The following is a 23618-nucleotide window of genomic DNA, read 5'->3' on the forward strand; positions in this document are numbered from 1 at the left end:
GTTCTGCCTCCCAAGGACAATCCCATCTGTCCGTCCATCACCCTGGGGGGGGAATTATTGACCCCCTCAGAGAGGGTCCGCAACTTGGGCGTCCTCCTCGATCCACAGCTCACATTAGAACAACATCTTTCAGCTGTGGCGAGGGGGGCGTTTGCCCAGGTTCGCCTGGTGCACCAGTTGCGGCCCTATCTGGACCGGGACTCATTGCTCACAGTCACTCATGCCCTCATCACCTCGAGGTTCGACTACTGTAATGCTCTCTACATGGGGCTACCTTTGAAAAGTGTTCGGAAACTTCAGATCGTGCAGAATGCAGCTGCGAGAGCAGTCATGGGCCTACCTAGGTATGCCCATGTTTCACCATCACTCCGCAGTCTGCATTGGTTGCCGATCAATTTCCGGTCACAATTCAAAGTGTTGGTTATGACCTTTAAAGCCCTTCATGGCATCGGACCAGAATATCTCCGAGACCGCCTCCTGCCGCACGAATCCCAGCGACCGATTAGGTCCCACAGAGTGGGCCTTCTCCGGGTCCCGTCAACTAAACAATGTCGGTTGGCGGGCCCCAGGGGAAGAGCCTTCTCTGTGGCGGCCCCGGCCCTCTGGAACCAACTCCCCCCGGAGATTAGAACTGCCCCTACTCTTCCTGCCTTCCGTAAACTCCTTAAAACCCACCTTTGCCGTCAGGCATGGGGGAACTGAAACATCTCCCCCTGGGCACGTTTAATTTATGCATGGTATGTCTGTGTGTGTGACTGTTAGCATATGGGGTTTTTTAAATATTTAAATATTTTAAATTTGTCTGATTGCTTATGATTTGTTTTTACATGTTGTGAGCCGCCCCGAGTCTTCGGAGAGGGGCGGCATACAAATCTAAGTAATAAATAAAATAAATAAATAAATAATGTGTTTTCCCTTCGTGCAGGATTATTAGGAAGTATAGTGGCAATGCGGAAGACCATTATATTTTGAGAAATTAAGCCATATGTTTTGATTTCTCCTTCATATTTAAAAAAGACTAAAAGTTTATAGCCCATTCTGAGCTAACCTATTTGCTTTTTACTATTGCATGCTGAATAAAGTTCTCTTCCCACCCGCATGTGTCTGCATAGGGTGTAAATCTTGCCTTAGTTGTGTAGCTTTTCTCATCTGTGAATTTCTCAGACTTTCAATTCTCATCCCAGATTTATTTGCTACCTGGTCAAGGTAGGGTTTGTAATCTCATGACCATAGAATGAAAAACATGAAGTCATCATGCCAGATTTTAATAAAAACCCTAGTACTGGCCTTTAAGGTGGGAGCCTCTGCAGAGAGCCAACTGTTGGGTAATGCAGAAATTAGCCATGTTTTATGTGTGTTTTTTTGGAAATGAAGGTAAATATATGTATCCCAAGATAATGTTGCATAATCAAATTTGAGTTGGTCATCAGGAACAAAGTTTTATTCTTCCAAGCATTTGGGCTTGTGCTGAAGCCCATTGCCTGGGAACTTCTCTGTCTAGAATATGTGCATTCAGCTGTCAACGGCCCCTGTGCTGGGGCCGTGGTCTGGGGAGACGAGGGTGGCCACAGCCTGGGATCCTTTGGCCAGTATTAGGTCAGGTGCTATCCCTTGGGGGCTGCCCTCCACGCCTCTGGGATTTCACCTCCATCCCTCTGTCAGGGAAAGTATCTGGAAGGGGGAATATATTGATCTATTCTCCCTCCTTAACAGAGAAGTCCCCAAGAAAGAGAAAGAGGGGGAGGTGCAGGTGGACAAGCCTAAGAAGGTTAAGGTTAGCAGATGTTTCAGCTCTTGGCTGTATGCTTATCTGACTTATGCTTCCATAGTGATTCAGAGGGAGCCCGCTAGGGCTGCCTCGATGTTTAAATATATCAATTTGATTGCCCGTGCTCATTTTGAGTACAAAGGCACGATTTGGCATCACTATGACAAGGCTTTTAGAATGAGGGTAGCGTTCGACCCTACACTCCCCTGGGATATGGTTGTCCCCGATCTGTGGTTTGCTGCAACCCACATGTCAGGGAACGAGAATGGCGACCACACGGACAGTGGCCACTTCATGGAGGAGGAGCCGGTGGCGTCCCCTCCAGTTAAGACGGCTACAGGGGGTACGGTGAAAGCGCCCCCCCCATGTCATGAATTTTTGGCAAAAGGGGCGTGTTTTCACCCCTTTTGCAAATTCAGGCATGCCTGTGGGAACTGTGGGGGCTCCCACTCTACCAACGTTTGTACTAGGCCCAAAAAGGGTAAGGATAGAAAAGGGGGAGTCAGGCTAAGCAACCCCCGCCTACTGGGGGAAAAGGGTCCCAGCCCAATTAGGCTGGGAGTTTTGAAGGAATGGTTGGAGGATTACCACCCTCGCAGGAGAGCGGCTGCACTTCTGCAGGGTTTCTCAGAGGGTTTTAGGATCCCGTATGTGGGGATCTGGAAGGCCTTCATGTCTGACAACCTTAAATCGGTTGTGGGACATGAAGACATTGTTAGAGCCAAAATCCAGAAAGAGGTGGCCAAGGGCAGGGTAGGAGCCCTTATGGGTAAATGCGGCATTAAGTTGGCATTCTGGCTCCTCCCCATACACCCAGACGATTTCGAGCTCCTGGGCTTCCACTTCGAGGGAGGTTTTTATGTGGATAGAGCATTGCCAATGGGATGCTCCATATCTTGCTCTCTTTTTGAGAGCTTTAGCACCTTCTTGGAGTGGGCGCTCAGGAGACGCACTGGCCTGGGTTCGGTCGTTCACTACTTGGATGATTTCCTGTTGGCGGGGCCCGCGCGGTCGGAGCAATGTTTTGCTCTAATGCGGGCCTTTGAAGCCCTTTGCGCTCAATTGGCCCCTGAGAAGACCGAGGGCCCCGCTACCAGGATCACTTTTCTGGGTATCGAATTGGACTCAGATTGCCCCTAGAAAAGCTGGTTAAGATTCGGGGTAAGCTTAACTCAGTCTTAGTCGGAAGGTGGTCCTTCATCAGCTACAGGAACTCGCCGGGCTTCCTAATTTTGCCTGCCAGGTAATTGCCCCTGGCAGAGCATTTTCCCGGAGAGTATACACTGCGATGAAGGGGCTATGTTTGCCCCATCATCGTACCCACCTGAGCGCTAGTGTCAAAGACAACCTGCGGGTTTGGCAGGGTTTTCTGGCCCACTTTAATGGTCTGTCTTTTTGGAGACATGAGCTTCTTTTGGAAGCTGAGTTGCAGTTGTGCTCAGACGCTGCGGGGTTATACTAGGTGACCAGTGGGGTCATTCCGCTTGGCCTCTGGAATGGAGGGCCTCACCTCTGGTCAAGGATCTGACCTTTCTAGAGCTCTTCCCATTGATTGTAGCTTTAGAGGTCTGGGGTGAGCAGTTTAGGGACAAAACCGTACACTTCTGGTGTGACAACTTAGCAGTTGTCCATGTTGTGAATGCCCTGTCCTCTAAAAATGACAGGGTCATGTGGCTTGTCTGCCATTTCGTGCACAGGTCATTGTCCCTAAATGCCCTGTTTCTGGCCTGACACGTCCCTGGTCTAGATAACGGGATCGCTGATGCCTTGTCCCGTGGTCAGTTGTCCAGGTTTCGGACCCTGGCTCCATGGGCCCGCGCGTCACCAGAAGCCTTCCCCAACCCCCTTTGGAGCCTGGGCGGACTCTCGAGCAGTGGAGAGCAGAAGCCAACAGGGCCATGGCCCTCTCGGTGGCTCCAAGCACCTTGAGGGCATACCAACACGCAGGTAAGGAGTTTTGGGATTTCAGACAAGTTAGGGGTTACCCCCATATTTGGCTGGCCCCAGTAGATCACCTTATGGAGTTTTGCATGCAGTTTAGGCAACGTGGCCTTTCAGTTAGGACTATTAGGTCCAAGTTGGCAGGCCTCGCCTTTCTATCTAAGGCGGGTGGATTCTTGGACCTCTCTGGTGACTTCCGCATTCAGAAGATGCTGGAAGGCTGGGTGAGGGAGCGACCTGGGACCCCTGTAGATAGCCGACAGGCCTTGATGGTGCAGCAGCTGTCGCTTATTAACCAAGCCTTAAACAGCTTGTGTGCATCAGTGTATGAGGCCCGCCTTTTTCAGGCTGCGGCTTGCGTTATGTTTTTTGGGCCCCTTCGTGTCAGCGAGGCTATGGCCTCTTCCCAGGCTGATAGGTCTCTCCGTGCCTTCCAGTTTTCCGACTTGCAGTTTAGCGATAGGGGTGTCTCCCTCTTGGTGAGGCAATCTAAAACTGATCAGTTGCATAGGGGGGTTAGGATAGAGCTAACGGCTGCCACCGATCAGTCTGTGTGCCCGGTGGCAGCCCTTTCTCAATTCTGTAGTATGAGAGGAGCGGGGCAGGGGTACCTTTTTAAACATCAGGACGGTACCCCTTTGACCCGCTATCAATTTTGGGTTCTAATGTCCAGGGCTCTGGTCAGCATAGGTATTGACCCTGCCGGCTATGGAACACATTCGTTCCGTATCGGCGCTGCCACTAGTGCGGCAATATCTGGTTTCCCGAGTCAGAGGATTCGGGAGATTGGCTGCTGGCGGTCAGTGGCCTATTTGGGTTATGTACGGCCAGCTGAGGGTCTAGGGCAAGATCTCAAGCTAGGTAACCTCTATTTGCCCTCTTCCAGATAGCCCCGCCAGTATGAGACCGACGGCATTACTTTGTGGCCACAGCATGGTATTTTTGGCCGGCCACTCAGCAGCTAGAACCGCCGTGGAGACCCAGCTGTCACTGGGCCAATGGGTCAATGTCGTATGGATGGGGAGAAGAGGCCTGCAGTGGGAAGGTCTTCTCCCGCTACTCCTGGGAGGGCGGCACCCAGTAGCTGCGCCCAGGTGGTTGGTCTTGCACCTCGGTGGCAATGACTTGTGTATGCTTGGGGGTCTAGCTTTGATCTTCCAGGCTTGCGAAGATCTGTGGATGCTTCGCATTGTGTGGCCTACCACGCAAGTGGTTTGGTATGAGATCCACCTGAGGATCCTTTGGAGGGACGCCATTTCCCCTAGGGTCATTCACCGTGTTAGGAGGAGAGTGAATAAGGCTCTGGGTAAGGTGGTCAGAGAGTTAGGTGGTGTAGTAGTGGCCCATCCTCACATCACCATAGATCAGCCACGGCTTTACCGGGCTGACGGTGTTCACCTGTCAGATCAGGGGAACATCATCTTCTTACAGGACCTGCAGCGGTCACTGCGCGAGCTGGTGCAGTTAGAGGGGGAGTTGGGGGGCCAATATAGAGATCTCGCAACATCTCGGCCAACTTCAGGTGGCTTGGGCCTACCCAATGACGAGTCCGGGGCAGAGCCTGCCAGCCCTATAAAAGGGCTGGGCAGGCTCGAAAACCTTGTTTCGCTCCGGACTCGTCAAAAAGCAAACACCCACCCGCCCTCCCTATCTTGCAGTGTGGAACTGAGGGTCGCCCTAGGGGGCCAAATAGGAATTTTTGGTGGTCTTGGCATTTGCTACGACCATTTTTTCACCTATTCCACACTGTGGAGACGGATAAGCGGTTAGGGGGTGCTTCGCCCCTGTTTAGGCTAATTGGCTTACCTTTGGTCATTTGGGTAGGCAGGTTAGGGGCGGAAAACTGGGTGGTGGTTTAGCAACTGCTTGTTCTCCGTTGGGCATCTTTGGGAATGATTGACAGGTTCTCTCCAAAGGCTTGTGGTTTGAGCGACCTGAGTTATTGGGGGGAACCTGTCTTTGGGTCCCGCCCATTTAATTCCCCCTGTAGGGGTTAGCAGGCGGGACCTCCCACATGCAAGTGCATGGCAGGGTCTCAGGTGAGGGCATGGTCCCTCACCTGGATCAGCATGGAACTACGCCCATAAATTGCCCCGGAAGTTTTTCTGACATCATTTTCCGCCCCGGAAAGCAATTGTTTGACCCTGCGGGTCCTTATTAGGAGTTATAGTTAATTATGCAAATTTATGTTTATTTAATTAAATTATGCAAATTTAATTAATAAAAATGACCCAGTTTTAAATCCAGCTCTTGTGTCCGTGTCGTTACTCCGCCTCTTCTGCAAATCACATCCCCTATTTGACTTGCCAGTTCAAACTGGATTAGTTAAGGCCAGAGCAATAATACAGAGGTAGAATATTTAAGTCTTTCTGTAAAATAAAAAGTGAAAGACAGAACAGATGTCCAAGATATAGAAACCTAGCAGAATGTGGGTTTTTTATGCATAATCCAATATACCAACTAACATTATCCAAATAAAGAGCTTCCTATTCTGGATGTGATTTTCTTATTAGAATATACAATTATAAACCTAAAAAAACATCCAAGTTGCCCATTATCTTATCTTCCTGAAACCATAATCTGTGATCTATTCCTAAATGCCACACTTTGCTTCCTAATTTGTTATTGAGCTCCTGACTATGACATCACCCATGCAAACAAATTAACCTCACTACTAATGATGGCAGCCTCCTGTCCATACCCCCTTATCTTCCTTGGCGACATCAACCTACCCTACATTAAATGGACACTAAACGAATGTACAACAGAACACATTCATACCACCCTATACAATGCTCTTACCAATCTGGGACTTGATCAACTAGTAACAAACAATACTAGACTCAAGAGCTGCCTGGATCTCATATTCTGCAATAGCAAAAGCACAATTTATCGACTACAAATTAAAGAACAATTTTCCAACAGTAACCACAGCATCATTAACTTCAGCCTCAACCTACGCCACTCCAAGATTCACCCTATTAATGCAACACCCAAGTACATAGTTGGCTTAAAAAAGCCAACTATGAACTCATAGATGCTGATCTCTCAACTCTTGACTGTCTAACTCTATTCTCTGGCTGTAACACTGCCAATGATCTGTACAACATATTCTTGCTTGAAGTCAAAAGAATTATCAGATTACATGTACCACTAATAACTACTATAAGCAATAAAAACAACTTATCCATCTCAATAAGAAAACTACAAACAAAAAAAATTTATCTCTGGCGGAAAAACAAAAAAGGTCATGTACCCAACTTCAAAAGCTACAAAAATATATGCCACCAAATGAAGACAGAATGCTTCAACTATCACAGCAAACAAGAGGAAAACCTGTTGTGTACCAAATCCAACCGTGCCTTCTACAATTTTGTAAATAACAAGGACTCAAGACCCATCCCACCACTAAAGGGACCCAACAACAAAGAAGGCTATGATGAATCAACCAAAGCTAACTTCTTCAACATATCCTTTGGCTCAGTCTTTGTGGCTCATCCCCAAAATTCATTAATTGCACCTCAAACATTCAAAATGACTCAATCCAAATAGACTTCACAGAAGATAATGTTGAAAAAGCACTATACGACCTTCAACCTTCTCTATCAATTGGGCCTGATGGTCCAATGCATACTTTCTAAAAAAGCTCTCCACAAACATAGCTAAACCACAAAGCATAATCTGTGAAAAATCTCTCAGGACTAGCTCACTACAAAGCTATGGTCGCAAGCAATGGTCATCCCCATCTTCAGAAAAGGAGATCCCAGTCTAGTTGAAAACTACAGACCAATCTCACTATGCTGCATCACATGCAATGTCATGAAATCAATCATAAACCAATCAATTACTCTCCGCCTAGAAACTTGCAACCTACTCTCTAACAAACAATTTGGTTTCAGAAAAAATTATCTTGCAATCTGCAACTCATTCACTGCAAAAACATATAGACTACATATCTCAATCAGGGCAAATTAATAGATGTAATTTACATTGACTTCTGTAAAGCATTCGACTCAGTGGTTCATGACAAACTACTTTTAAAATTCAAATATTATGGCATCTTAGGATCCATCCATAGTTGGAAACTGCATAATCTTCTCTCCAAGTTCTGCAGACAGTTCGCCTGTGAGTCAAAATTCCAACTAACTATGACGGTCTTGGTATATTCGGGTTTCTTCCTGTGTAGGATTTGGAAATTTCTGGCGACGTTTCGACGAGGTCTCACTCGTCATCTTTAGGCTGGTGTTCCTGTCCTTGTTCTCAGGCGAACACTGCGAGACCTGAGCTGCCTTCCTTCTATAAATACTGGTGGCTGGGTGTGGTTTGATGGCTCAGCAATTGCCTGCTGTTTAGAAACTTCCTGGTGAGTCAGTGGGGTAACAATTGGGGTCGTTGATGTAGCTGAGGTATGCTGATTAGTTAATGGTTGTAGATTAGGCGTGATATCCTGAGTAGTTGGAGCTTGCAGGCTACTTGATTGTTTTGCAATGTGTGTTCTGAGTCTGATTTCTATGGCTGGGATACATTTGAGGGCTGGTTTCCAGATGTCTGTTAGGCTGGAGGTATCATCCCGCTTGTTCATATTTTGGGGGTGTTTTTCTATCTCAATGGCTTCCATGATTATTCTTTTGCTGTAGTGTTCTGTTTTGGAAATTAATTTGGTACTGTCAAAATCAATTTCATGTCCTGTAGTTTTAAAGTGTTGGAAAAGGGAGGAGGTTTTTTCTTTTTTCCTTAATGCATTCTTATGTTCTGCAACACGTATATTTACTCTCCTGTTAGTTTGTCCAATATATGTGGCTGGGCAGATTTTACACGGTATTTGATAAACTCCCTGGTTTTCTAGCTGGATATTGTCTTTCGGGTTTCTTAGGATGTTGGCTATTTTTTTATCTGTACCAAAGGCTGTCTTGATGTTGTGTTTGCGGAGAATTTTCCTGATTTTATCAGTGGTGCCTTTGATGTAAGGGAGGAGGGCGATGCCATTATCCTGTTCTGTGTCTTGGTTCTTGGGGGGGGTCTCTTTTTGGATTAAGTTGTTGTTTGCCTCTCTTTGGAATCCATTGGAAATTAATACATTTGTGAGACTGTGTAATTCAGGTTCCAGGTGGTCTTTGTCGGCTAGGCGTTTGTTTCTGGAAATGAGGGTCTTGGTTATGGAATTGATCTGTGCAGGGTGGTGGTGGGATTTTGCATTCAAGTAGTGGTTGGTGTGTGTCTTCTTCTGGTAGATGGTATGTCCTAGGGAGCCATAGGGTTTTTTGTAGATTAGGACATCCAGGAAGGGAAGTTTGTTGTTGGTTTCTATTTCCATGGTGAATTGTATTTTGGGGTGAAGGCTGTTGAGATGTGTGAGAATCAAATAGCCTGCAAGCTCCAACTACTCAGGATATCATGCCTAATCTACAACCATTAACTAATCAGCATACCTCAGCTATATCAACGACCCCAATTGTTACCCCACTGACTCACCAGGAAGTTTCTACACAGCAGGCAATTGCTGAGCCATCAAACCACACCCAGCCATCAGTATTTATAGAAGGAAGGCAGCTCAGGTCTCACTGTGTTCGCCCTAGAACAAGGACAGAAACACCAGCCTTAAGATGACGAGTGGGACCTCGTCGAAATGTCGCCAGAAATTTCCAAATACCACACGGGAAGAAACCCGAATGTACCAAGACCGTCATACCTGTACCCGTGAAAATCTACAAAAACACACACACACACACACACACACACACACACACACACACACACACACACACATATATATATATATATATATATATATATATATATATATATATATATATATATATATATATGACGCTCTTGGTATATTCGGGTTTCGAATGAAAATCAATTAGTTTTATAAAAAACTACATATTTTATTTATTTATTTATCTATCTATCTATCTATCTATCTATCTATCTATCTATTCAGTAACTTGCTTATTTATTTATTTATTTATTTACTTACTTACTTACTTACTTACTTACTTACTTACTTACTTACTTATTTAGACCGCTATGCTGCCAGTCCCAAAGGTACTGCCGCTCAGACACTATACTTTTCTGCCCACACCGAAAAAAATTTAGAGGGAACATTACTTGGGCATGCACACTGGGTGAATGTTGAACAGGGAAAATTAGCTTAACATTTTGCACAGGAATCTTCAGACTCCACCTGATTCTATCGGTAAAAGTTTGAACTAAGATTATTTTTTCAAGAGTCATGATTTCCTGAGAAGATAGCTGAGGCAGTGAAGCTCTTCCCCTTAATGTGGCATGTAGGATAGAGGATAAAGTTTTTTCTAAAAAAACCAAACCTGAAGCTCATAGAGAATCACAAATGATGAAATATTTGCCAGGAAGGTTTTCTCACTTGATTGTTTTTCATCTCTCACAATTTACAGTGCAACCCTCATTCTCTTAATAATTTGAGATATAATTCTTCTGTGTAATGTGATAACTGGTCCCAGAGAAAACTATTGTGTTCTTAATGGTCAATCATAATGAGCATAGAGAAGTCAGTTTTATTTACAATGGCTAGCTATGTTAATAAGCACATATAAGTCATTTTTATTTTGGTGTACAAGTCTCTTGAGGGAAATAAAAGAAAATTAATAAACATTAAGAATAGAAATATCTATGACTTCAGATAGATGTTTCAGTATATGAAAATTTGCAATGGCAAAGTCATCTCAGCATCTATCTGTATATGAAAAAAAGAAATGTATGGTACAATCTGATTATATTTCTCTCTCTTTATGTAAGTTAAGTATTATTGAGGAATATATGCTAACATGGATTTTGACATTGTTGAAAAAATGGTGAGATGTCAGAATAAAAAGGTACAAAGGGTTGTGTCTCATTTTCTGCTCAAACTCTATTACAAATATTTTTGGTTTGTATTGGGTGGGTTATTTAAATTGAGTTTTCATTTATTTCTGTTTTTTGGATAAGTGAATTTATTAATTTACTCTTCTTATATTTGTGGTCCTTTGATTAAATGCATTTAATAATGATATAATTTTGCATTTATCACCAAGTGAATACCAAAATAGCAGTTACGTTGTAATTTAAATTCTATCATTTTCTTTTTAACAATGTGCTATTAAATATATGTTTAATAATCTTGTATTCATGCGTTAGTTTAAAAGCTTCTTATGCAATTATTTTAGGCTAATATATGGTAGGAAAATTAATCACTTACATAAACACACAAAGAGAGATTATACAAAAAGGAAATGGGTGTTCTCAAGATTTCTAAGAAAGAAACAGAGGAAATTATTCTTATATTTATTGGATAGTTTTATATTCCTTTTTTCCCTAGAAGCACGAAGCGTCATATATTGGAGTTCTCCAATTTTCCAACACTATCACAATCCTGTAGGAGTACAGACATATTATGATGAAACCAATTATTCCAAGTAATCTTCAAATGATGAAAATAGACTTTTGTTCTACATAAAGCAACTGTTTTGATCATTACATGAAATAACAAAGCTGAAAAGAAGAAAGAAGGGAAAAATATGAGGTTAGTAATTGATCCTGTAGTGCAGATGGGTAAAAATGGGAGATAATGTATTTTGATATTCATTCTTTATATTTCTTGATGTTTCTCTATTCTCACCACATATCAAAATGCCATCGCCAAAATTTTATCTAACTGAATTTCCCTCCTTTCTTTCTTTGCAGTTATGCAAGCTTTGTTATAAATAAAACATGGAGAACCAAACCTCAGTGTCTTACTTTCTGCTTCTGGAATTCTCTAAAAATAAGCATCTGAGGTTTTTGCATTTCTTTTTCTTCTTTGTGTTATATTTGACTACTATAACAACAAATCTTCTCATCATCTCTGCAATTACTTTTGATCATCGATTGCATAGACCAATGTATTTCTTTCTCATGAATTTAGCTCTACAAGACTTGGGTATTGTTTCAATCATTGTGCCCAAATCCATGATCAATTATATCACAGACAACAGATGCATCTCCTACTTTGGTTGTGTTGCTCAAATCTTTCTCTTTACTTCTTTTCTCTCTTCTGATTTCTATCTTCTCACAGCCATGGCATATGATCGCTTTTTCGCCATTTGCCATCCACTCCACTATGAGATGGTGATGAATTGGAAATACTGTATTGAAATAATAATTCTAGTGTGGGTTACAGGTCTCTTCTGGGGAATATTGAATGCCACCAGCACCTTTTCCATCCTTTTTTGTTCTAATGTTGTCAACCAATTCTTTTGTGAACTGCCACATTTGCTAAAACTATCCTGTTCTGGCATAAATCTACTTGAGGTTGGAATTCTTGTGGCCGGTATCATTACTGCAGTAGGTTGTTTTACTTTTATAGTTGTATCTTATGCAGTGATCTTCAAGACAGTGTTAAGAATCCCTTCTAAAAATGGCAGACAAAAAGCTTTATCCACTTGCATTCCCCATCTTACAGTAGTGTCTATGTTAATATCAAGTGGAAGCATTGCCACTCTGAGACCTACTTCTAATACTCCATCTTATTTAGATTTTGGGTTGACTGTTCTGTATACCCTCCTTCCACCAATGTTCAATCCAATCATCTATAGCATGAAAAATACAAATATTAAAAGTGCCCTTTCCCAATTTTGGAGGTTTTAATAAATTGTATCAATATTATTTATTTTTATGCATATACACTGCTCAAAAAAATAAAGGGAACACTTAAACAACACACTATAACTCCAAGTAAATCAAACTTCTGTGAAATCAAACTGTCCACTTAGGAAGCAACACTGATAGACAATCAATTTCACATGCTATTGTGCGCATTTAACATTATACCGAACAAAGTATTCAATGACAATATTTCATTCATTATAGGATGTGTTATTTGAGTGTTCCCTTTATTTTTTTAAGCAGTATATTTCATTCTTTTCCTTTCCCTTAATAAAGTAATAAAGGTAGAAAGGGATTATTGGAATGGAAACAAATCCAACCTTTATAATAGAAGAACCATAGAACTCAAGATGTTATTTGCAAAAATCTTGCATCACTAATTATTATCAATTTAGGTTACCGCTACTAAATATGGATGTTTGTAGGTCTGAAATTCCACAGGCTTGGAAAAGATACTGGAGGAAATGACATTGTGAATTTTATAATTATACCTTGTAATGAAATGCTACTGATACTATGACTGTGCAGTAAAAGAACCTTATTCTAAATTTGAGCAGATGTCAGATTTTTGAGATAGGGCAGTAAATATACCACCTCCTCAAGTTTAACTGGATTTATACTTTTATAATATTAAACCATGCTGCATTTAAGCATGGCTTGTAAAATAAGAATAAGATAAAATACCAGCAAGGATTAACGAGGTTGTCCAGAGCCAATAAGAACTGGGGAATTAAATCTTCATGAGGTCATCAAGAGTTCCAGGAAAACAAAACAGCCATCCAATGAAACCTGACTTGCAATGTCATCAAAGGCTGTTGTCTAACCATTTAATATATAAATGGGAAATTTAAAACATAAAGAATTTCATAGAATAACAGATTTGGATTCGACACAAAGGAATCAAATTTGACTTTGTCTATAACTGTACAGTTGGCTTTTCACACATGCACCAGAACATTCTTTTTTTCCATTAGAACTCTTTTAGAAAATGAGAAACAGGGCGGGCAGGATGAATAAACTGGAACTAATTACCATAATTTTTTAAGAACCAACTGACAAGGAAAAACAAGATGTGTAATTCAAGATCAGCCAGGCACACCCAGGACGCCGAGCAGCTGTATGGTGGGTGCGCTCAGCGCTGGAGGACCTGGTGGACAGAGGACCGACCATTGCGATAGGTGAGAGGAGACTGAAAGGAAACCAAGGGAGGAGGACTGGTAGATCGAGGTTTGGTGGTGTGAGAGTCATGCGGAGGCTGTATTCTACGACTAGGGGCCATGAGATTCAGAGATGCACCCAGTGGAAGCATTGACAGATACCCGGAGCGATTTACGAGAATGGAGAGGGGCCGTGAAGATGGGGGAAGCAAAAAGAATGTGATGCAGCTGGATGAACATTATACCCTGGACATGGACACTCCCCCTCCCTATTCTGGTGGGGGGGAGAGAGATATTGAATGATCCTTGACTTTGAATAACCTTTGACTCTGCCCACTGAGAAGTTGGCACTTTGAGAAACTTGGCACTTTTGAGAACTTAGCACTTTTATTAGTTGCTGCTGACTGGATTTTCTCAATGAACTGAATTATTGCACTATTATCTATATTTGTATTCTCTATATTTTTATTTTTTATTCAGTTTTATTGGTGTTTTAATATTAATACTTTTAATTATTAATTATTAATTAATTATATTTTAATTAAATTATTGGTTTTTTAAAAATGATGGATAGTTGGGGTGGGTGTAGGATGTATGGAATGAATGAATGGTATGGATGGTATGGGTGGGATGGGTGGGGTTACAATGAGAGTGAGATGAATGGGAATGATGTAAATAATATATCTGGCCTACCTGGCGCAGGAGAGGGAGGAGAGCAAAACTGTAGAAATGGGGGTAGACTTTAGGAGAAACCCTTCTATCCTTCCACCTCTCACAATACTAGACAACACAGCATCAATAGTAGAGACCTTCAAATTTCTAGGTTCTATCATATCTCAAGACCTAAAATGGTCACCTAACATCAAAAACATCATCAAAAAAGCACAACAAAGAATGTTCTTTCTGTGCCAACTCACAAAGCTCAAACTCCCCAAGGAGCTACTGATACAGTTCTACAGAGGAATAATTGGCTCTGTCATCTGCACCTCTATCACTGTCTGGTTTAGTTCTGCAACCCAACAAGATGGACACAGACTTCAGAGGATAATCAAAACTGCAGAAAAAACAATTGTTGCCAACCTGCCTTCCATTGAGGGTCTGTATACCGCACAAGTCAAAAAGAGGGCTGTGAAAATATTTACTGACCTCTTGCATCCTGGACATAAACTGTTTTAACTCCTACCCTCAAAATAGCACTATACAGCACTGCACACCAAGACAACTAGACACAAGAATAATTTTTCCCGAGTGCCATCACTCTGGTAAACAAATAATTGCCTCAGCACTGTCAAATTATTTACTAAGTCTGCACTACTATTAATACTAGTTTTCCCCCCTCATAATTCCTATCACCCATTTCCTCCCACTTATGACTGAAGAACTGTAACTTGTTGCTTGTATCCTTAAGATTTTTATTAATATTTTTTCTTGATTGCTTATTTGACCTCTATGACAATCATTAAGTGTTGTAACTCATGATTCTTGACAAATGTCTATTTTCTTTTATGTACACTGAGAGCATATGCACCAAAGACAAATTCCTTATGTGTCCAATCACACTTGACCAATAAAGAATTCTATTCTATTCTAAAAAAAGGGGACCGTTTCTCATTTTATCTATGCTTCCAAAATGTCTCAGAAATAAAAGATGAAGAGCCGGGAGAGTTGATGACCAGAATAGTGACAGAGGTACTCAAGAAAGACATAAAAGATGCCATTAATGAAATATGCATTTCATTAATGGTTTACTGGGTGCACACTAATTATGCAAAATGCCACAGTCTCCACAGGAAAATCCATGTTAGATTCGTGAGGGAAAAAAATCAGAGATCTAATATATATAATCACAAGAGACCTCCATCCCATTCGGTACCACTCCTTGTTTTGGTCAAGAATCCATTTCTGAACTGTAATGATTTCACCCTCTGTGCCCAGTGACTAACCATAATTCTGACAACTGCAGATTCTCCATAAACTGTACACAAACATTTGTGAATGTTCCCAACAGTTCTTTATTTGCAGTGAGAAATTCAATGATGATACACTGCTTGTAACGTACATCACTTACAGATGCCATTTCAAAACACTGCTGCAGCAATTCTATCTGTCTGAAGAAACACAAAGTTTACACACGCACTTCTGACCATTCAGATAATGTATATCTAAAGTTTCGCATTAATACTATTACTGTAGGCTGAGAAAAAATGTGGTGCATTACTTTCTGGGCAACCCTCATATAAAATTGGCTTAAATCCCATTAATAAAATTCATTCAATATACTTGTAAAGTTTCCTCTAAATTCATGTAAGTGTTAACAAATTTGACAGTTTTATTACCTCCAATAATACTCAAAACAAATATGGAAAAAAGGGGAGGAAACCCAAATTATTATATATTCATCAAATTCCCATTACCCATTTTCAAACTTCCAATCCTCTTTTCTAAACTCTCCAATTTTCTTTCTTGTCATTTTGTACCATTTTTCTATTTCCCCTTTCTTCTTTCCCCTTCTCCTCTTTATATATTTTCTTCCTATATTTCTCAAACTTATCCCTCCATATTTCCTTCTTTTTACAATTTTAATTCCCTTTTTAATTTGCCAAATCCTCTCCATTTCTCATCACTGCTTATCCCAATGTAATCATTTTTAAAAGACTGTAATAGTTCGTAATATAATGTATGACCATTGGCCTGCTAAATTTTCCTTCCTTTTGCCTCTATGATTCTCTATTTCCTGTTCTTCCACATCACTTATCAATTCAGTATAATCAGCATAATAAATGGTATGTTCATTAATCTGTCCATTTTCAAAGCCTCCATTCCCTTTATCTTCATAATTGTCAGTACTTTCTTCCATGTCATCTTGTTGTAATTTATCTTCTTCTTCAACTCTTTGCTTTATATCTACTATCATATTTTCAGAATTTTATAATTCTTGTCCTTATTAGAAGCTTCCTTTATATCTAAGACTCCATGTATTTTCCCCCTTGATTTCATTTGCAAATTCCTTAAGATATCTCATAACATCTTAAGAGAAGTCTTTTAAAAAGAGTGTAAAGCCCTCCATATCCATATCAACCATATCAGAAGAGGCAAATCTTTGCAGTAAATCTAGCTGTCTAAAAATATCACCCCAACAGCCTAGAATAAGCCATCTTCATATGTTCCTAATATAGTAATCATTTTAATGGTTAATGTAAGCTTTTTAAAGTTCATTGAAAGTTCGGATATCCAGGAGATAGTAGTCTTTCCTTTCTTATCACAATTGGAGACAAAATAGCCAAGTTTCTTTCTTAACCCAGATAAATTTTCACTTCAAGGTCAACAGCTGAACAAAGAGCACTGATGTACAATCAAAATGCAGCTTCTCATCAACACAATTCTCCTGCCAGCAGATGGCAGTATCACACAAACTCAAAAACTTTTTGTTTAATAATTTTGCATAATTCTTCCATTAAAAAGCAATAAGTATTAATTAAAACAGTAACTTCTTATTTTATACTTTATTTAAGTACAAATTTTCCCCACTATGGGTTTTAGTTATAGCCTTCCAAATCAGCCGATGCATGTAAATAGAACACTTCCGGTAATTCATTAGCTATTTCCTCCAATGTTCCCTGTATGTCTTCTCCTTTAATCTTAAAAATACAAATCCTTTTCCAGAAAAATAACTCACCAAATCCATAAGCTCCTTTCCTCTTCAACCTCCAGCCCTTTGCTTAAGTTTCCTTTCTTCCCAGATGACATCCAACTTTCAGAAACAATCCAATCCTTGTACAATGTAGCCACAGTGGCTAGGATGGCATGGAAAGCTGATTTCACATGCTGCTGGTCGAAGCCCCAAGCTGACTCTCTGTGGGGTATGCAAACCCCAAATAGATTGCCAATGACACCCCCTTCTTCACCACCCCTCCAGGGCACTTCTGGCCTGGTTCCAATGGAATCAGGGCCCCCAGGTGGCAATGATTCAGGCTTCCCCTGCAGAATGCAGGGAACTCTGTGTCACTGTGTTCTGCTTGACAATGCCCCTCTCCTGCTCCAGGGGTTAACCCACCACTGTCTACCCACCTTCTCCTGTCAAACTACTGCTGTCTGCCTTACCTGAAGTTGGAGCCTCTCCAGCACTGCATGGGCCTCCTAATATGGCAGCAGTCCATTCACCAGTGATTCTAATGAACAGCTCTCCAGCTACTCCTTCTTTGGCAACCAATCCTCAACTGAGGCACTTTGGATAGAGTCAATGGCCATCCACATATCTTACTATGCATATTCCATCTGGGGGGGAGAGAAAGAGTGTTAAGTCATCATGGTTATGCAAGTTGAGCCTGATTTTCTATGATACAAGCAGCTGGCTAGCATGAAAACGGAGTCCCATTATTGGTTCATAGTTTGACAGCTCTGGTATAAAAGGAACTGTCAAGCTGCTTGTTCTCTATTCTGTTGCTGTGGTGCTGAAATAAAGGTTTGCTGTTCATCTATGAGTCTGCTTCTGTTCCCCATCAGTCTTGACCCACTGATCTAATAACCAAAGAAAAGATTTGAGCAACACAACCAAACTAAGATTTGTCTTGTGCCTATGAGATAATTTATTATGGAATTGAGGACAATGACTGAAATAATGCTCAAGTTGTACAGAGCTAAATTCATGAGAAAAAAAGTACATAGGGCTGTGAAATTGATGGTCAGAACTACTGCAGAGACAATGAGAAGATCTGATACAAAGAACAAGAAATACGAAAGCTGTAGATGCTGATCTTTTGAGAATTCCAGGAAGAAAAAGTAAGACAGCATGGTTTGATTCTCCATATGTCATTTAAGAAAAAGCTGCAGGAAAGTGGCATATTGATAAACAAAAAGAAATGTAAAGCATGAACAGAATGATTAGAGTATCTGGCCAAAGAAGAAATAAATGTAGGAGAGGCATATGAAAGCATTTTCACATAGCATTCTCCCTATCTGAATGGTGGTGGGTTCCTTCCGGTTTGGAACAGTTCACCAAAACCAGTAGTGGCCCACTGGTGACATCACAATAATGTTATTGAATTGGTTGGTGACTTTCCATGAGCGCCATCTTTTTAAAGATATTCTGGCACTGTTTGGAATTCTCATATGCCCAGAGTTTGAGTTGAGAGTTTATTGAAAGTGGCTGCTAAACTATCCTTAGACTAAGCTAATAAACAGTGGAGCTCTAAGAATGTCAGATTGTCACTGACCATGTTCTCAGTTTCATCTGGCTTTTCTTTCTACCAAAGACCTTCTGAGGTTCTTCACAGGAAGGGAGAGAGGGAGAAAGAGAGAGAAATAAAAAGAGAAAACGAAAAAGAGAGGGAGAGAAAGAGAGGCAAAGAAAAAAGGTAAAGAAAGATAAAAAAGAGTAAAAGAAAGAAAGAGAAAGAAAGAAAGAGAAGGAAAAACAAAAAGAAAGAAAAAGGAGAGGAGGGGAGGAAGGGAGAGAAGAGAGTGAGATAGGAGGAAGAGGAAAGGAGCACTAAAAACTCTGCCACTAGACGTGGCTTCAAAGTTAGCAATTTAGGCTGGAAAATATCTCAGGGATCATCTAGTCCAACCCCCTGTTACAGCAAGAAACCTTACATTGTCTGGATTATTTTGGTGCTGCTAACAGAGAGGAAAATTGCTAGAAAGGAGCATGAGTTTCCTAGGATAAGGTTGCCATGCAGAGGAAGGCAGAAATAGTCCTTGACATATGACCACAATTGAGCCCTAAATTTTGGTTTCTGCGAAAGAGTGTTTTTAAGAGCCACATTTTAGTCAATATATGACATTTCCTGGCTCTAACAGTGAAGTGAAGTGCATGCTAGGGAAGGCATATGTAATGTTCTAATGTACAGAGGTTATGGCTAAATGTGTGACAGAAAGTTGTCTCTGGGTATGTTTTTCCAAATGCAGTAAATGAGGTTGAATGTGTAGTTTTAAAAGAGTGTCTCTCCCCCTTTCCCTCTCCCTCCCTCCCTTCCTCCATCTCTCTCTTTCTCTCTTTTTAATTAATTTAATTTATTTGTCTTCTATGCCGCCCAATCCTCTAGGAATCGGGGCTGCTTATAACAATAAAAAACAATACAATAATAAAGAATTTGAAACAACAATAATAAATAAAACCCCATAACCCTAACAACCCATTAAAAACCCCAATCAATCTAACAACATACATACCAAACAAACAAACATAATTTGGGCACATCTAATATTATCTTCACAGCCCCCAGGCCTGTCGACAAAGCCAGGTTTTAACAGCTTTTCAAAAAGCCAGTGGAGTGGGAGCAGTGCGAACATCAGGGGGAAGTTGGTTCCATTAAAGCCGGGGCAGCAACAGAAAAGGCTCTCCCCTGCAGTTCTGCCAATCTACACTGTTTAGTCAACAGGACCTGGAAGAGGCTGATCCTGTGCAATCTAATGGGCCTCTGGGAGGTATGTATATTTTTCCTGTGCCTCTGTTTAGTATGTATGAACATGTATGGCATATATACATAGGATTAAGTAGTATATTTTAGATGTTCAGTAGCAGTAAATAGACAGGGAAACTGTATCTTGTTGAGGCCTTTGAGGTGAGGAGAGGCCAGGCAATCTAGCCCTAACCCTTGATGTGAGTGATGTCAAGTTGGCCAAACACACCCCAGTCACATGACCACCCAGCCACATGACCACCCAGCAATGGTAGTTCTCCAAGATTGTTTCAATTTAGTTTTTGAACATTTCTGAACAACAAAGAGCTGTGGTGGCGCTGTGGTTAGAATGCAGTACTGCTGACTACTTCTGCTGACTGTTGGTTGAGTGTAATTTGGCAGTTCAAATCTCACTACGCTCAAGGTTGACTCAGACTTCCATTCTTCCAAGGTGGGTAAAATGAGGACCCAGATTGTTGGGGGCAATGTGCTGAATCTATAAACTGTTTAGGCGGGACTGTAAAGCACTGTGAAGTCATATATAAGTGCTATTTTGTTACCAGACCAGGTAACATCAGAAGCAGAATTTTCTTATCCTATTCTCTTTGGCTTATAAATGTCTTTTGTGCCAATTGGTTGTTTGAATCATTGCTTGTTTGAAGCTATATTTAATTTCTGAGTAACTGATTGGTTCTCTTGTTGATTGGTTGTTCAAATGGTTTGGCTTATTACATATTCACATACATCATCTCGATCAATATGCTTGGATGGATTTGGTTGACAAGAATTATGTTATGAAATGTTTGGGATAGACATTGTGGAGGAAAATGTCATAATATGATTTTGTCATCCAAACCTCAATAAAATACACAACCAACCACAACACAAAGACAAGCTCTGAGATATATCAAAGGAACATCCAGATTGGCTGCCAGAATACTGTAACTTCTAGGAAATATGATAGCTCACAAATCCACAATTACATTCAGAAAAGATCTATCTAAAGTCAAAGACAAAATAGAGAAGTAAAACAACAGTAATTTAGAATACAAAAGAATTGCAATTTTGCTGGGACAAACAGGAAGGGAATTAAAAGCAAGGATTCATGCACCCAAATAGCACTTTTTGTAGAGTATAGTTCATATTCTTACTTCTTGTGTTGTAGATGGATTGAAATGGGATGAATGAATGGAATATACCCAGTATATATAGATAAAACTAAATAGGATGGGGTGCTAGAAGAGATCTCAGATATGCATGAGGTTTATGGATTAGAATGAAACAACCACACACAACAAGAAAACTCCCCATAAAGTTAAGTTTATTCAGCAAAGCAGAGCAAAATCATAATGTTAGCAATAAGTATAAGGTAAACAAGAAATATCATCAAAAAAGCACAACAAAGAATGTTCTTTCTGTGCCAGCTCAGGAAGCTCAAATTGCCCAAGGAGCTGCTGATACAGTTCTACAGAGGAATCATTGAGTCTGTCATCTGCACCTCTATAAGTGTCTGGTTTGGTGCTGCAACCCAACAGGATCGACAGAGACTTCAGAGGATAATCAGAACTGCAGAAAAAACTATTGCTGCCAACCTGCTTCCATTGGGGACCTGTACACTGCAGGAGTCAAAAAGAGGGCGGGGAAAATATTTACTGACCCCTCACATCCTGGACACAAATTGTTTCCACTCCTACCCTCAAAACAGCACTACAGAGCACTGCACACCAAGACAACTAGACACAAGAACAGTTTTTTTCCGAACACCATCACTCTACTAAACAAATAATTCCCTCAACACTGTCAGACTTTCTACTAAATCTGCACTTCTATTCTACTAGTTTTTCTCATCATTCCTTTCACCCATTTCCTCCCATGTTGACTGTATGACTGTAACTTGTTGCTTATATCCTAAGATTTTTATTAAATGCAGTGAATAGAATATAAACAACATTTAAAAATTGTCACAATCACCACAGTTTAGAAAGGACAGATTTTATATTCTTATTTCTCATGCTATAGATGATTGGATTGAACAGGGATGGAAGGAGGGCATACAGAACAGTCAATCCAAAATCTAAATAAGATGGAGTATTAGAAGTAGGTCTCAGATTGGCAATGCATCCACTTGATATTAACATAGACACTACTGTAAGATGGGGAATGCAAGTGGATAAAGCTTTTTGCCTGCCATTTTTAGAAGGGATTCTTAACACTGTCTTGAAGATCACTGCATAAGATACAACTATAAAAGTAAAACAACCTACTGCAGTAATGACACCGGCCACAAGAATTCCAACCTCAGTTAGATTTATGCCAGAACAGGATAGTTTTAGCAAATGTGGCAGTTCACAAAAGAATTGGTTGACAACATTAGAACAAAAAGGGATGGAAAAGGTGCTGGTGGCATTCAACATTCCCCAGAAGAGACCTGTAACCCACACCAAAATTATTATTTCAGTACAGTATTTCCAATTCATCACCATTTCATAGTGCAATGGATGGCAAATGGCAACATACCGATCATATGCCATAACTGTCAGGAGGGATAAATCAGAACCTTCAAAGCAGAGAAAGAAAAAGTATTGAGTAACACAACCAAAGTAAGAGATGTGTCTAGTGTCCATGAGAGAATTTATCATGGATTTGGGCACAATGACTGAAACAATGCCCAAGTCCTGCAGAGCTAAATTCATGAGAAATAAATACATGGGGCTGTGTAGTCGATGGTCTAAAGCAATTGCAGAGATTATTAGAAGGTTTGTTGTTACAGTTGCCAGATATAACACAAAGAAGAAAAAGAAATGCAAAAGCTGCAGATGCCGATTTTTTGAGAATTCCAGAAGCAGAAAGTGAGGCACTGTCGTTTGGTTCTCCATGTTTTATTTATGACCAAGTCAGCATAACTGCAAGGAAAGAAGGGAGAAAATTCAGTTAGATGAATTTTGGAGGTGGAATTGTGATATGTGATGGCAAAAAAATACATCAAGAAATGTAAAGCATGGACCGAATGAACCGGGGAGTGGGGGAAGTTAGATCATGTAAAGACCGAGTTATAGGATGGGGATATTAGAGCACACACTTGTCATTTATTAACATCCATACTAAAGAATCAACTATCAACCACACAATTCTACAGGAGAATTCCAATGTATGATGCTTTGTGCTTCTAGGAAAAGGGGAATGTAAATCTACCCAATAAATATAAAAACATTTTACTATATCTCTGACTGGGAAATCTTGAGAACACATATTTTCTTTTTGTATAATATCTCTGTGTGTGTTTATGTAAGTGATGGCAATACTTTTATTTCAATTTCTATACAGATATTAGGCTAAAATAATAGCATAAAAACCTTTTAAACTAATATATAAATAGAAGATAACTTATCTGCACTCCTACAGAATTGTGGTAGGGTTGAAAATTGGACAATCCTATGTATGGTGCTTTGTGCTTCCAGAAGAAATGGATTAGCCAATAAATATAAAAATAATTAGCTCTGTCTGCTATTTGGAAATATGGAGAGCAAATATTTTTACTTTTATAATTTCTCTATATGTATAGTGATACCTTGTCTTACGAACCCCTCATCATACAAACTTTTTGAGATACGAACCTGGGGTTTAAGATTTTTTTGCCTCTTCTTCCAAACTATTTTCACCTTATGAACCCACCGCTGCCGCTGGGATGCT

The 23618-nt window shown here is 40.6% G+C and overlaps 2 protein-coding genes across 2 annotated transcripts; one reads left to right on the forward strand and one right to left on the reverse strand.

Moving 5' to 3' along the window:
- The first annotated feature begins 11437 nt into the window (after nucleotides 1-11437).
- Nucleotides 11438-12352, forward strand: LOC139153285 (olfactory receptor 14A16-like). The gene has a single exon (XM_070727029.1). The coding sequence runs from the start codon at nucleotides 11438-11440 to the stop codon at nucleotides 12350-12352; it is 915 nt and encodes a 304-aa protein (XP_070583130.1).
- Nucleotides 12353-21895: 9543 nt separating this feature from the next.
- On the reverse strand, nucleotides 21896-22804 carry LOC139153013 (olfactory receptor 14A16-like). Its single transcript, XM_070726528.1, has one exon. The coding sequence runs from the start codon at nucleotides 22802-22804 to the stop codon at nucleotides 21896-21898; it is 909 nt and encodes a 302-aa protein (XP_070582629.1).
- Between the last annotated feature and the right edge of the window lie 814 nt (nucleotides 22805-23618).

The sequence above is a fragment of the Erythrolamprus reginae genome, chromosome Z (genome assembly GCF_031021105.1).
Source record: "Erythrolamprus reginae isolate rEryReg1 chromosome Z, rEryReg1.hap1, whole genome shotgun sequence".
Taxonomy (NCBI): Eukaryota; Metazoa; Chordata; class Lepidosauria; order Squamata; family Dipsadidae; genus Erythrolamprus; species Erythrolamprus reginae.